This window comes from Acanthisitta chloris, unplaced genomic scaffold, assembly GCF_000695815.1.
Source record: "Acanthisitta chloris isolate BGI_N310 unplaced genomic scaffold, ASM69581v1 scaffold36367, whole genome shotgun sequence".
Lineage (NCBI taxonomy): Eukaryota > Metazoa > Chordata > Aves > Passeriformes > Acanthisittidae > Acanthisitta > Acanthisitta chloris.
In genome coordinates this window covers 2,809-18,433 of record NW_008683809.1, presented here as the reverse complement: position 1 = coordinate 18,433, position 15,625 = coordinate 2,809, and the positions used below count along the sequence as shown (strand labels likewise).

The 15,625-nt window shown below is 37.4% G+C and overlaps 1 protein-coding gene across 1 annotated transcript in view; it reads right to left on the bottom strand.

Annotated features, from left to right (window-relative positions):
• LOC103806388 (tetratricopeptide repeat protein 29-like) overlaps positions 1-15,196 on the bottom strand; it is a gene marked incomplete at both ends in the record, with an annotated part of 27,534 nt that extends 12,338 nt beyond the window's left edge. The window contains 2 exons of the mRNA XM_009079075.1: positions 11,325-11,408; positions 15,100-15,196. Of these exons, the coding sequence (XP_009077323.1) occupies positions 11,325-11,408; positions 15,100-15,196 (181 nt within the window). The remainder of the gene's footprint in view (positions 1-11,324; positions 11,409-15,099) is intronic.
• Between the last annotated feature and the right edge of the window lie 429 nt (positions 15,197-15,625).

Here is a 15,625-nt window from a genome sequence, read left to right as displayed (position 1 = left end):
AAATTCTAAGATTCTATGATTCTATGAAATGAGCTTCTTTTTCTACATTGCATCCACGGCGACTTTCGCTTCGCTTTGAACAATTATGTTACTTCCCGAAGCGAGATGGGAAAAGACTTCTCTTCCCTTGCGAGTCGCGCCGTTCAAGGGGTTTAATGGTCTCTGGGGGCATCTACTGGAAATCTGGAAAACTGCAGGACACGCCATCCCGGCGCTGCCAGCGGAACAAAGGGGATGTGTGTGTGCCAGGACCAAAAGAGTTCAGTTGGATATTTTTGGTTGCAAGCAAACTATTTTTTTTAGAGATGGGAAAAGACTTCTCTTCCCTTGCGAGTCGCGCCGTTCAAGGGGTTTAATGGTCTCTGGGGGCATCTACTGGAAATCTGGAAAACTGCAGGACACGCCATCCCGGCGCTGCCAGCGGAACAAAGGGGATGTGTGTGTGCCAGGACCAAAAGAGTTCAGTTGGATATTTTTGGTTGCAAGCAAACTATTTTTTTTATGATGCCAGGACCAAAAGAGTTCAGTTGGATTTTTTTTGTTGCAAGCAAACTATTTTTTTTTAAAAATGAAATCTGTTTATATTACCTCTATCGATGTGATTAAAACAAAAATGTCAATTAATCTGGTTTTAATTTAAAGCAGAATTGTTTGGGGTTTTTTAATCCATGAAATCCAACAGAGGAGAACCACAATACTTAGTACAATCCTAGCAGAAGCTGAGAATCCTCAGTTCCTCATCTCCAGCATTACTGAAACCCCGTGATGTTGTTGCATGTTTGTTTACTGAGTAAAACAGGGAAATGAGGCCCAAGTAGCTCTGGTTAGGTGTCACACACGTGTCCTACACCAGCAGTTACTGTGATGCAGTGTTCTCTCCTAAGGTGCTGAAAAATCCTGTGAGCTTCAGGCTCCCTGCCATGGGGGTGGGTTGTGTGTCAGGGGAATTTTTAGCACCAAATAAATAACCCCCCAAAGTTAAAGTTGCCATTTTAGTGGCCAAGGTGATAATGATTTTGTGTGGCAGAATATCACACGGGTGGAAGGAGCTATTTATTGAGTGTGGATCTGTGAGCTCGACAAGGCACTGCTGGTGTTAACACTGTGCTTTAAGTGTACCTGGTTATTGCTAAAGGCATTTCAATTTTTTTTCTTTAACTATACAGCTACTTAAGCAGTTTTCTTATATGGATTTCTTTTTATTATTATCATTACTGTTATAAAACGATCTAGAGTCCTGCTGAGGAATCACAGAAACCTGATTCTAATCTGCCTTTTCCAGTGCAAAAGTAATAATTAGTAACCTTCAGTGAGGCTGATGAAATGACACTGTTGTTCCAGCCTAAAGGACTTTCCTACATTATGGTATTGTACTTTCACAAGACTCTTAAGCAATGCTGGGAGATCAGGACAGCACCATATAACATCCCTTTAGCTTAAATCCTGCATAATAAAGCTGGTTTACCCCAAAAGAGAGAGAAGAAAAAAGAAATGAAGAGGCCAAGGGGAAGGTACTGGTCTTAGAAATAATCAAAACAGTCAGTATAGCATAACAGAATAATTTTTCATAAACTTAATCCTCCTGGCTGCTGTGGCCAATTACAGACATGCAAAATAAATCCCAAAGTCTACTATTTTCAGATGGCAGATTTTTAGATCTAGATGTATCTAATATCAGGTTTTGTATATTTAGATTTTGTAGGATTTAATTAGTACTTCTGGTTAATGGCAGCTGCTGATTACAATACAAATGTACTGTAGCAATCCCATTTTGTAAAGCACAAAATGGCATGGATTAAACAACGATAGTGTATAAAATATTAAAGTCTACTTCCAGTGTAAAATAATTACTCTACCAATTATTATAATGTTTAAAAACTGTATTCAAATAGGTTTCATCCACTTGGGATTTCCTTCTGCAGTTGGCAAGTCAATGACTGATATAAATGCCTTAGATAAGCATCACGAAATGCTGAAAAAATAATCAAGATTTTTTGCTTAAGTTTATTTAAACACATTTATTTTACCTCCCCTCACATTTCCTGTCTATAAATCCACAAGAAAATTTAAATTTCATCAATATGTGAACACTTAACTCCTCTTTGTTCAACCTATATGCAAACAAACACAGCATAAACGAGGGGACACCAGAATTTCCTCACTAAAATTTGAAATACATATGCATTAAGTGAAGCATAATATATTATACAAAACACACACAGAAAAAGTCAAACATGCTGTAAGAGTTTCTAACTTCAGGCTGCTCAGAGTAAGAACTGAAAGGCGAATTATTATTTAATTAGAGCTGGACAGACAAAAATCAAGAAGAGTTTTACAACACCATTAGTGACCCGCGTGAAAAATATGGTTCACATTTCTGCTGGCATTGTTGGACACAGAAAGCAAATACTTGTGCAAATACTTGGGAAATGTGGAAGCTGAAGGTTTGCCCATGGCATTCAGTGATGCCACGATGCAGGTTACAGTGGCACAAACCCACAGACTCGCAGTGCTGATGTCTCACATCTCTGGGCTGCAATCCCCCCAAAGCAGGTGCATAACTAACTGCAAAACATATCTGAGCTGTGTGAGTATCTCAGTTCTGAGTGAAAATTCAGATACATAAGGACTTTGCTAAGTCCTCAGATGGTCAAGGCACTCAGCACATTTTCCCCACGTCCTGCTACTGATACAAAGCTATTTCAGCTGTATCAGGACAGAGCCTCTTTAATCCTAGCTTAAAGACTGTCCGTTTAAATACTTTTCTTTTAATGAAATATTTACTGGATGGTAATATGTTAAATTGTAGACTATAGTAATCTCATTAAAAAAAGATATGACAGTACAGTAGATGCCATTAAGCAGTAATAGATGGTTCGCTTACACTTCAGAATTTTTTACTGCTGAGCCTGAGAACTGAATTGTATTGGGGTGGGGGGAGAATGTTTTTTAATTCCAAACTATGAAGATGAAATAGCTAATGTCCTATTGCAAAAAGCATAATATCCCTCCCAAAAAAACCCTAAATAAAACAAAAAGAATTCTCTATTCTAATTCTTAACAAAAAATATTGCATGACAATTTGTACACATCACGAGAGGGAAAAACCTGAGTTAAAACTGATTTTTGTTAGCAAGGCAGACTTTTTAAATTAGCAAAGTTTTGTGGAGCTATGCACTCAGAACTGTTGCTAGAAAGAGGGAAATAAAGCATGTATAAATAAATATATGTAAATAAATAGATATGTAGGTACTTTATACCGTATGTATATATACCATATGCACAATAACTTTCAGCATAAGCAATGCAGCATTTTTCAGCTGCTGCCTCAGAGTCACTGACTGTTGTCAAACCACACTTTAACCTAAATCATGCAATCAAAGGGGGAAGCATAACCTGTCAGGAGGATCCCGCAAAGAACACACGTACTCAACTCGCTTCCTTTTGTTCGAAGCTCCATAAAATGAAAAATTAATCAATTATAAACATCAAAGCATGACACAGAAAAAGTATTTTTAAATGTATGTAAGTACCGTTGTAATTAGGAATCCTCATTAACCCAGAAAGTGGAAATAGGAATTTAGCAATGAACTTTTTGGAACATTCTGTCCCTAAACATAAACGCAAAGAAAACGGTAAAAATAAAGAGAAAAGTGCTACCCTTAAAAAAATGTTCATCATACAAAAGCACTCAGAGCCATGATTTTTTTAAATATAATCAGAGAAAAACTATTATTTTCACTAATCTTTCTGCTTTTATACTTAAATTAATAACACTCCTTAACCAAAACTAATTCCAACCATGTTTTATGGACTATTATCTATCCAAATGAAGTATTTCTGCACTTTTATTTCAGAGCTGACCTAATGGACTGAGAGCTAGAAACATCTGAGTTTGGAACCCTTTCCATTTGACTTGCATGACATCAAAGAAGTCATTACATTTCCCTGCAAGTTTCTTTCACAGCAAAGCAGATAATCATAGTTATTTATTTTATCTTCTCACACTGATGTTATGGAATAGCATAAACTCCATCCAGGGCTATGCATCGATTACAGTGTTGCTATGAATGATTCCCACAGTATTTTTGGTTTTGTTTAGGAGATCTCTCACTCAAGTCCCCAGGTGAACTTCCTCAATAGTCTGAGGACAAACAGACCACAGGGAGATTAAGAGGAGATGAAAAAGAGGTTTTTATACAGTGCAGAAGGAGTCACGGTGAAAATTATTAGGGAATCATGATCGTACCAAGGCAGATTAAACAGCCTTTATTTCAGACTCTATTTGTGTGTTCCAGATGCTTCACCTTTATGGAGTGTTTTAAAAATAGAAGTCAGTTGTGTATTGCTTGTACATTAGCTTCACTACTAAATATTGTTGAACTATTGAGAAATGAAAGCACTAGAAAACCGTAAGACCAAACTTAGCAAAAACAACAAGTTACATTAAAAAAAAGAAAAACTTCAGCTCACTGTGTTCTTCTTTATTAAAGTATGTCATGTATTTTATCTTTGCAAGAGTTTGATGAGTTTTTGCAAGTAAAATTCTGTTTCCTCTATACTTGCTAATAGTCATGAGAATCTGTAGTTTGCACCTTCCCATTAAAAATGTATTGTATTTTTTGAAATTATTCACCCCGCCTTTTATCCAGATCATGTCTTTGAAAGGAGGAAGTAGATAATAAATGGAATAATTCATGATTTCCCATTAAATATGAAACTTTCTTTTGCAGAGTTTAGAAAATGAAGTTCTACATAATGTACAGAAGTTGATTAGAACTTTTTTTAACCTTTTCAAGAAAAAAACCTTTCACATTACACAAATGCACAGAGAAGTTTCTTTAGGAAAGGCAAACCATTCGCTTCCTACACAGCTCTGCTCCTTAGATCACTGCCTAATTACACTAAATAATATGCTTATCAGGCCCGAAATGCGCAGAGATCATTCACTTGACCAAAAAGAATGTGTGCCTCTAAGTGCTAAAAATCTCTTTTTGAAAGTTGTTTAATAAACATTGAATCCTGGTCATGGCAAGCAAGATTGTTAGGAATTATTCAGACAGAAAAAAAATACATATTTAAATAATATTGTGAAAGAAATTTAAAATTTATCATCCAGCTCACTAAGTGACTTGTGCCATCTCCCTTTCCACATCCAGCAGGGAGTTTGGGATAGAGTGCCTTCATTTAAAATTTCTTTTGCTCTGAAAGGATACATTTCTTTGGTTCTGATTTACCCTTTTCCATAGTTTTTAGTATCTAAAAGTGAAGAAATATCCTCACAAAATGCAGTTGAGTTGATACAAAATTCCACCAGTTCTCAACCAGAGTAATGTGAACAAAGAGTTTCATGAGGTGCTTACAGGTCCTATCCAAAGACACTGGGAAGAACAGCAAAATCTTGCCAAGACCTGAACATGAAAGGGAAAGAAATTTACTTCTTTCTCCATTTGTTGCTATGTCCTTTAGCAGCCTTGAGCACTCCTCTCTCCCTGTTTTCATAGTGTTGTACACAGAAGAAATGCAAGTGACTCCAATCAGTACATCACTAGAAATCAAATACTGGGCAATCAAGGACTGAAAAACAAGGGAAAAGCAGAATCTGCACCTACACATCTGTCTTCATCTGAAATTGCCTTTTGCTAACTTTCTAGTCAGAGCTGCTGCTCCTCCTCCTTCCTTAGTCCCATACCAACAAGATACTTTACCTAACCCTTACCCTTGGAGAGCCCCTCCCTGTCCCTCGAGAGCCTTACACAGAAATGGGCAAATCCACCCTAAAACACAAAATTCCCAAGCCTCTGTCTATAACACCTTACAACACAAAATTCCCAAGCCTAAATTAAGGATGCTGAAATCAGGAAGCTCCAGTAAAGACTTCAGGCTGTGAAAAATCTCCCATTGACAATAGGATAAGATGTCAATGAAAAAAGTCCCAATCTATTTGTGGAATAAAAGATTTCATAGGTCCCCTAAGAAGTCACCTTACTAATTTATTTGGTACAGGTGACAGCTGCTAAAAAGTAAGGATTAATCAAATCCCCAATCAGCTATTTGTGCTCAGCTTCCTTAAAGAACTGGTCAGCAATGCAAAAGACTAAATATGGCCAAATAGAGAAACAAATAAATCTAAAGCTGAGTACTGGAACTCTCATGACTTATGTAATTTATAAACAGAGGACAAGGTCAGAAAATTCCAGTCTAATAGCAGTGCTTTACTTCATAGCTATGAAGAAAATATGGAATAAAACACCCTTCAAGCTAGGTCATCTCTTCTCCATCAGCCCACAAACCTCATTCTTCTCCCTCAGTGGACTCTCCAGGTCATCCTGGCTTCCCATCAGGTAAGAAAGTTTCTCCCTCTTTAGACTTGGAGGACAGATAGGGCTGAATATTCAGAGATCAAATGGTAGAAGACATAAGGATGTAGGAAAGAAATAATTTATTTCCACAAACTTATCTAATGCTTAATCCCTCATTAATTTTCCCACATCTTTTATCCTTAACTTTATCTGTCTGGTACTGACACTGAAAACAGCAGACACCTGGGGGGTGAGTAGGTTAGAAAATAATTTGTCCCTTTTAATCCTCTGACAGAAGAATAGAAAAATAATCTTTTATCAGATGGCACCAATAGAAGATTTGAAATGGATGCCAGGTCACTTCTGCTCTGGCCTTGGCAGCTTCCTGTAGAAATGCTGCCTCAGGAACCAGAGAATGCAATTCTCTGAGACTTCTACCTCATCGTTTATACAGCTGTCAAAATTCCATAGTTTGCCAGTGTGGGACTCAAGTGGTAAATGTCCATGTCTGTATCTGAGCTGATCACCCTAAGCTCTGTCTATAAGCCATGGACAGAAGTAGGTGCTTCAAAAGTATCGTCCACCTTATTCTAAAAGATGGGGCCCAACTAATCACATCACTTTGTCTTGATTATTTCCATTGATTATATGGGGTGATTAGCCTAGTCCTCTGGATTAGCAAAATTTAGGTGAAAACCCCTTTGCTCTTTTTGCAGGGAAGGACAAAAGTTTATGAAAGTAAGGGATTGCTACTATATTCATCAGTCATCACTGCTAGAGCAAAAATTTTATTTTCCATCTCACAATATCCAATCTGCAAAGTGGTTTAATGATCAATCTTCCCAGTATTGGCAGAGATGGCTGACAACTGCTCTGGGGGTCACAGCCCACCTGGGAATGAAAGCCTTTGCCTTTTCCTGTTCCAGTTAATCTCGAAGTGGACTGGCCATTGGAGAATTCTAAGCAGGACAACCCACTGTATCTCAAAAACATCTGACAGAATGTGTATAAAATAATCTTGTCTCCTGACTGAAAAAAATCATGCCAGAGCAAGTCTTTACTGACACAAATTTATCAAGGCTTTTCCATAACACACTGATTCCCCACTCACAGGGAGAAAACACAAATACATATTTTCTGCATATCTAGGTTGGCCTTTACCATCTCTGTATGATAATTGAGATGTCATCTGACTACCAGAGACTTGAGGACAGTAGAACTCCATCATCCTATTCAAATGTATTCAAAATACATCTAATAACATCACTAATAATTTTTTTTTGTTACTGCTAAGCAAAGCTGTTCCTCTCATCAAATAGATTTCAAAGTCTCTCTTCCTACTCGTTTTTGATGATATGGTCGTCTTTGGGCAATTTTCATTTGTATGAAGAGGAGAGAACTGTTACTTGATCTTTCTGGCTCTGACAAAAAGATCAGGAAACAGGAATGACAATATCAAATCCTGGCCCATTCTAGGCTCCAGACTCATCTGAAGATTCAACCCTGGAATCAATCTCTTGATGAAAAATGCTTTACTTCACAGTTCACCGTGAACTTTTTGACTCTTAGTTCAGTCATAAAGACTATTTTTAATTTTTACTGCAATGTGAGTTTGAGCTGTTAATGACTTGGTGAGTCAAGACTAAGCACAGAAAGTATCAGGGAAAGCACACTGAAGGCCACTGGAGTCAGCCAACCTCCTCACAAGCTTACAAAAGCCTAATTCCCTCACATTCTGCATTAATGGGAACCTTTACTTTTTTTTCCATTTTCACTTCTTGCACCACTTTCACTTCTTATTTCAAGTTAAAGTCTTTGAGTAGGAAACGAAACAAAATCCATGAAAAAACAAAGCAATATCCTCTTTTAATAGAATTAAAGCACTAATTTTTTCCCCCTCTTCTATCTTAACAACCTGGGACAAAAATGACAAGGAAAAATAGTGAAAAAACAGCTCCACATTTTTCCACAGGAAAAAAGATATTATATCATGAGCACATGTAATGAAATTCTTCTCTTTTGCTGAAGTTTGGAACAGAGTACAACATTGCGCAATATAAGGATAACTACAACCTCTTTTTCCTCCAGCTATGAAGAAACCAGTACATCTTAAAGACTGGTGAAGGATACAATTTTAGGGAAAGGCTTTAAATAATGTTGCTTGTTTCCTTAAATCTGACAGTACCCATGCAATTCTTTATTTAGAAGATAATAAATTTGTTGTCTGCTTAACATACGCATGAAAAAAATGTCTAATATTAGACAGGAATGTGGCTACAAGAACCGAGCCTGACAAAATAATCACTGACATGTTAAATTAACCTCCATATTAAACAAAAGTACAGATATTTAGGTGGTAAATGAAAGAAAGAAGTGCAATAATCTACTACAGGAAGGGAACCTATTAAAAAATAATTCACAGCACATTACAAGCTGTTTCTCATCTCTTTAAAATAAAAGCATCTGTAGTCTGCTGAGATGTGCAAAGCACAACACTGATTTCAGTAAGACCACAGATATGGCAGTGCCTTTATAAATTGGTTTTAAATTGCAGCTGATGCATTTAGTGTTTTCTAACTAGATCAGCACAGCACTAATAGAACTGTGTAGCTAGTTTGTTATCATTTGTTTGCTCTCAAATTATTTTATCAGGTTTATGGAGAGGCTTAGCAAATTGTATATAGAGAGAAATTTTGTAACTGCTGACCTATTATCAAAAGCTAAAATTCTGAGGAGAATTAAATACACAGAACATGAATGTAACCTTTTAAAAGAGGCACTTTTAAAATCTCCATAGAAATAAACCAGAATACATATGATATTTCAGTTTAATCTTCTAAGAGGCTTTGATAACTTTGAAACCAGGAAACTGCAAGGGAACACCTCACTTTGTGTAGGTTTTGCAGAACAGATGATAAGATTCTCATTTCATTGTGAATGTCCTTGCTGGTTTCCTTTTCCACAACCTCCAGACTCAGGGTTTGGGTATAAAAAGAAAAATCATATAGGAGGATTTGTTTGTCTTGGTTTGTTTGTTTGTGTTGCTTTTTTAAAAACAGCTGTAACAGGCTGACCTGAACAAATCAGAGCTGTAAAATGCACTGTGAAGCCCCAAGGCCCTCCCAAAATAGCAGCGACTTCCTGTGTAATCATGGAGAGAACACACATGGTGTGTGTACTGTGGAACTCCACTGGGGCTAAAGACTGAAACAGCTCCCTGGGAAGGCAAATTAGCCTGTGACAATTGTGGCAGGGTAATGACTACAGCAGCCCTGCATAGGTGGTGTGGAACTGGAGTGATAACAAGGGGATGTACTAAGTTCTGTGCTTGCTTCATGAGGTCTAATACTTCTCTCCTCACAGAGCAACTACACTGCCCATAATTCATATCACAGGAATTCTTAGAATCATGGAATAAACAGGGTTGGAAAAGACCTTCAAGATCATCGAGTCCAACCCTACCATGGTCACTAGACCATGGCACTAAGTGCCACATCCAGTCTCAGCCTGAAAACCTCCAGGGATGGTGAATCCACCACCTCCCTGGGCAGCACATTCCAATGCCTTAGTTTCATTCTTTTTCAGCAGGGAGTAGTTACACCAGCTATGACACCCAGCATGGTTATTAAGACAGCATGATCAAAGGTAACCGTCCCACATCAACCACGTGTACGGACAGAGCAGCAACTTGGCACTTCCACTGCCTCACCTAACTGACTTTCCTGACACTGTCAGGCTGCTCTCTCCCACAGACTGTGACTGTGACAACAGAGTCTCTCCTACAGAAGCAGAGGAGCAGGCTGAACTTTGCACAACACAAGGATGGTGCATTGAGAAGGTCCAGCCCAATCCTGTTATTGAAATAATCTTAGTCCATCATCTTTGAACCTACTCTGAATTCAAATAAAAGAAGTGGGTATGATTTGCCTTAAACAGATTGCTCTCCTAGATCTGCAGACCAGATACATTACAGTCCTTGTTGTGACTAGCAGAACATATATGAGTTTCGTCATGTTGACATTGTAAAAATAAAGGTGAATTAGACATGTATCACAAAAAAGGGAAACTGTTTTATGGTTATAATTTTAGGACACTGAAAAAGTTATTACCTCTAAACTCCAATTTAGTAATGTTCTAGATTTTAATTTGAAAGCTTTTAGGGAAGGTTTGCAGGCCCATTCTTAGGCTAGGAAGGAGAAAAGAAACATGTTTTGCAAGGAACTAGCTGGTCGAATTCCTGCCTGATTGATAGAATGTTTTCATGCTGCAAGGGTGATCCTGCAATATTAATTGTTAAGGTGCCTAGAGCCCTTGTGTATGCATCCTTTTATTATTTAAATATTGAAATAAATAAATCAGCTCACTTAAGCAAGCAGCAATCCAGATTTGTTAGAATTCTTTCATGAATTTTGATCGTGCTGAACCCCAGATCTGTTAAAAGACTACGGAGGAGTAAGTCAGTCATAGTCTCTTGTAACTTCTAAATGTAAATACCTCAGCTGTAAGAAATCACAAGTTATCTAGATTTCTTTCATTCACTGGCTTTTTAAATAACTAATGGGACATTAAATGCTTCACCACAGAAGTCAGGACTTGGGCTTGGCTAAATAGTAACGCAAAATTACAAGAACGTGTGTGTCGGTATATGAAGCTTCTACCCCAAAGGAGATACTTCACAAAGGCTCAGACAAAAAAAAAGAGAAGGGGGAAAAAAATAGGCAACACAATTTAAAATATAATTAATATAATTATTGACACCATCTTAACAGTGATGTTAAAAAAGCGATAAAATCGGTAAATATACAAATTAGTAAAACTGAAGCGATAAATGCTTTGATATATTTAACATCAGGAGAAATGAACCATCATTATTTAATATCAACTTCAATTTTTAAATGCCAAGTTCCACTATAAAGGGTAGGGCCCAGGGAACTTTAAATTTAAATGATTATGATGACTAGAAACAAAGGAAACAATAAACTTGTGGATGTTAAAATGCCTCAAAAAAAAAAGCTAACTTACCCAGCAGCTTCTTGTTTTGACAACCCTTTGATATTCTTCGCCAAATAATCATCTATGCCATCTTTGTCTTTGATCAAATGAATCCTAAATTTAAATGAAAAAAATTAAAAGACACACTGTAAGGTGCTAGCACAGACTCCTGCAGCATGTATAATATATTGTCATTGCCAAGTAGAGCTAAATACTGAAATATTGACAAAGTAATGTATCAGACATTCTATAAACACATACAAATATCTTTTTAATTTTTTGGTCTGTAGCTATTTCAAATCTTTATTTCTAAAAGAAAACAGAGCTGGTATTAGCTTTCAAGAACCTGGTTATCTGATATTTCTGTCTAAGCTAGAAAGAGATTGTGTATTAGCTAAATCAATAATAATTGATTAAACTATCCATATTTAAACTGTTTCCTAAACCAGAACCATTACATTCTCACGTTGTTAGTGTGGACCCAGAGTGGGCCAATCTATTGTGCATTTAGCTTTTTCAAAATAATTAAAAAAAAAAGGCAAATCAACAAAAAAATTCCCAAATCCAAGGCAAACTGTTTTCCTTGGTGCCATGCAATCCTTTAATACTTGGCTGTCCACGGTTTGAGCAGCATATTGCAAAAGGTTGTCCACTAAGGGGGTAATCCAAAGGGCATTAAAATACAGAGCAAATTTCAGGATGCATGGACCTGATTTTAAAATTTGGACTGTACATCATTTCACCTTTCACTTCAGCTATCATCTTTTTGCATCTGCACTCTGATACACAAGAGATGCCTCGAGAGGATAATTGCACTTACTGACCATAAAGGATATTTAAATAGATTCTGATATCCTGACTGTAGAGGATATTATCTTTATAAAAGTAATGCGAATTTATTTTTATTCTTCTGTAAAAGAGCATAAAGATTGTCTGGTTAATCACTCAGAGATAAAAGAAATCCAGCATTAGTGCTCCACATAAATCTATTACTTTCCTCTTGCTCTGCCTGTATTACACTGCTGTCTTTCATTACAGTGATGAGAGTAAATTCTTTTCAGAATGTTAGCTAATATAAGCATCACCCTCCTTATTGCTCTGAGAATACCAAAGACACTTCATGAAGTTCATTTAAATGAAAACAAAATAGCTAAGCAAAGCAGAGATATTTTGACATATCTGTATTTAAGACAATGTAACAGTGAAAACTTTCGTCACAAATGAGTGCGTTTCGATTTGTTCCAGAATTTGCTGCTGCTGAGTGGCACCAGCAGAGGTTTACACTGCCAGGCTACACATAGCACAATCCATAGGAGTTGCTGCTGATCTTGCTAACTGTACACCTTATGGATATTGCATTAAAATTCAGTTATCATCAATCATGTTCAGTTATGTCATATTTAGTTATATTCGGTTCATGAATCGTGTTCGGTTACAATCAATACCAAAATTTTAACACCAAAATAGTCACATTTTAGGAAGATACATAATATCATTAGGGTAACGAGGATAAAGTAATCAATGCATGCTTTAAACTGATGTAAAACATAGTTCAAGATGATATAGGTTTATATGAAGCAATAGGAAAATAAAAACCCAGCATCTCCGGGCAAATAAATGTGAAGAATTAAATAGTCAACACAAAAAAACCCTTGGCTGACCTTTGTACATTAAGACTGCAAAAATGAGATTTCTGTACATCTGTAGCACATAGAGAACACAGCAGATATTTGAGGGAAGGAGGGGAAGCCAAACGCCCAAACTGAAACAGTCAACTACAACAGGCAAATTCCTGGGAATCACTATCAGCTTGCTGCAATTTTATCTAAGCTGAGCTAAAAATCGTCTCACCCTGGAACAAAAGAAAGCCTGCTGCCTTCTTCTAAAGCCCTTAGAAGCAGATGCAATTTAAAATGTCACCTGCCTTAGAGCCAAGGTATAAATTTCTGCCTTCTGATTGGTAACACCCACAAACTTAAAGACAACTACAGCAAGGGGAAAAAAAAATCATAACCAAAAACTTCTAAACTAACTACTGTTTGCATAAGTTCTGCAATAACCTGCATTGGACTGATGCAACTACAAACACTGTTATCCATCAGAAAGAACTGAACTTGGTAAAATTAATAAATACTCATGTCATTCAGGCTGCTATTATCAGTGATGTTAATGAGCAATAACACAGAAAAGACAGGCAGAAGACACAGAGGAAAAAAACACACTAGAAAATTCCATTAGCTCAAAAAGTCACTATTTATAATAGCTTGTTACATGCAATGAGAATTAAAAGCAATAGAATTAATTAGTGTGAAGAACTGAGACTGTGACTCAGAATGGACATTGTTTGCTCATAGAGAACTGAGGTGAGGATATCACTGGCTAAAAGACACAAATTCTTTGCTTCCACAAGTTGTCACTTGCTTTTTCCAAGTTGTTTTTAGTCTTATTTCTCCAGTGTGTCCATAATGACTTACTATATTTCATAAATAGTGTATAAAAAACTCCACCTGTAAATTGGCTCCTATTTAATTTTAAATCACTCACTTATTAAAGACAAATCATTTTAATCAAATGGACACCTATTCCAGAACTAACAATTTCACCCTGTCTCCCTGTAACTATTTCCATTCCCAGTCTACACAGGAAAAAATAGACACTGATGTTTTCCTAAAAATAAATTTAATGATCAATATACCTTCTCCTTTAATCAAAGAGCAGAATGGAGTGGCGGAAAGGACCAAACTGATTTTCTAACCCCACTACCTATTCTGGTAACTCAGACCCAGCTTTCCCAACATTTCCTATCACAGAAAATGGCAGAGCTTGCCTTGCTCTCATCACTAGGTCACTACAGAATCAGACACTTCTTTTCTGCAGACAGGCACAATTTCTACAGGATCTCTTTGATCGTGAATCTTCCCAAATAAAGGGAAGACACAAGGCTCCCACCTACCTCTGGGGTGAGTTCTCCACCTCACTCTGGAGAACTCACCTGGCTCTCATCAATCCCTGATGACTGCAGAACACAGCATCAGCCACAAAAGATGCAAAAAATAAATAAATTGTAAGATATGTCCTTATTCTATGCTTTCAGACATGGACATACAGCTGCTGAACTCTGAGATGCCTCAGAGCTTCCAGCCAAAGGGTAAGGGGAATGCTAGGATTTGGGGGAAAATGCCCTAAAAACAAAAGAGGAGGAAGAAGAAAATAACCACAATTCTCTCAGAAATGGGGGCAATTCCAGGAAAAAGAGTGTAGTGTGGCAGAGAGACCAGTACTCCCCGAGTGGGTCAAAAATATGGATCCAGGTAACTGAAAGGGTAACTAAAAGGGAAGCCAGGCAGGCAAGTGCAAGAAGATGGGCTGAAGTATTGTGGCACTGCTGTTAACTCTCTCAGTTATTAAGTCCAGGATAATGTTTTTTTTCAAGCCAGTTTTATTAATTTTATTCTGAGAGTTGCAAACCTGGGCCTGAATGAAAAAAAGAAATCTTAGTTTTCCATCCAAAAAAGTACATTTTCAAAAAGCTACATTCTTATCAATGCAAAAAGGAACTATTTCCTATGGCTCTTGAAGGGGTTTTGAAGAATTAGGAAGAAATATCTACCTTTGATAGGACACATTGCCTATTTCTACTTTTTTTCCTTTTAATTGTGAAACTTCCCTAGGAGAGAATTTCCTTGCCTCTGATTTTTGCAGTTGTAAATATTGCAAAAAAAGCAAACGTAAGTGGTCACCTTGGCACAGCTGATTGAAGCTATTCCCTGTAAAAATGATGCTCTGAAAGCAAAGAGGTACATACCTTGCGAAGTCTAATGAGGGGCAAACAGTCTGCTCTATGAACCTGGGATGCTCCCCTGGGCTTTGCAGGATTGCTTGAGGCAACACATTCATTTTACCTAAAACAAACAAACAAAACCAACATTTCTTGAAACAATGTCTGCACGGCAGGGCAGTTTCTTATCCTTCTTGAGCTGCTTCCCAGTCCACTCTCTTTTATTTCCAGTGCATTATGTGTAAAACCCAACTCCAGTTCCACACAAATCTTTTCAGGATTTAGCATTACTTCAGTAGGACACAACATATAGAATCATAGAATCAACTGGGTTTGAAAAGGCCTCCAAGATCATTGAGTCCAACCCTACCGTGGTCACTAGACCATGGCACTAAGTGCCACATCCAGTCTCAGCTTGAAAACCTCCAGGGATGGGGAATCCACCACCTCCCTGGGCAGCACATTCCAATGCCTGAGCACTCCCTCTGTAAAAAATCTCTTCCTAATCTCCAACCTAACCCTCCCCTGGCAGAGCTTGAGTCTGTGCCCTCTT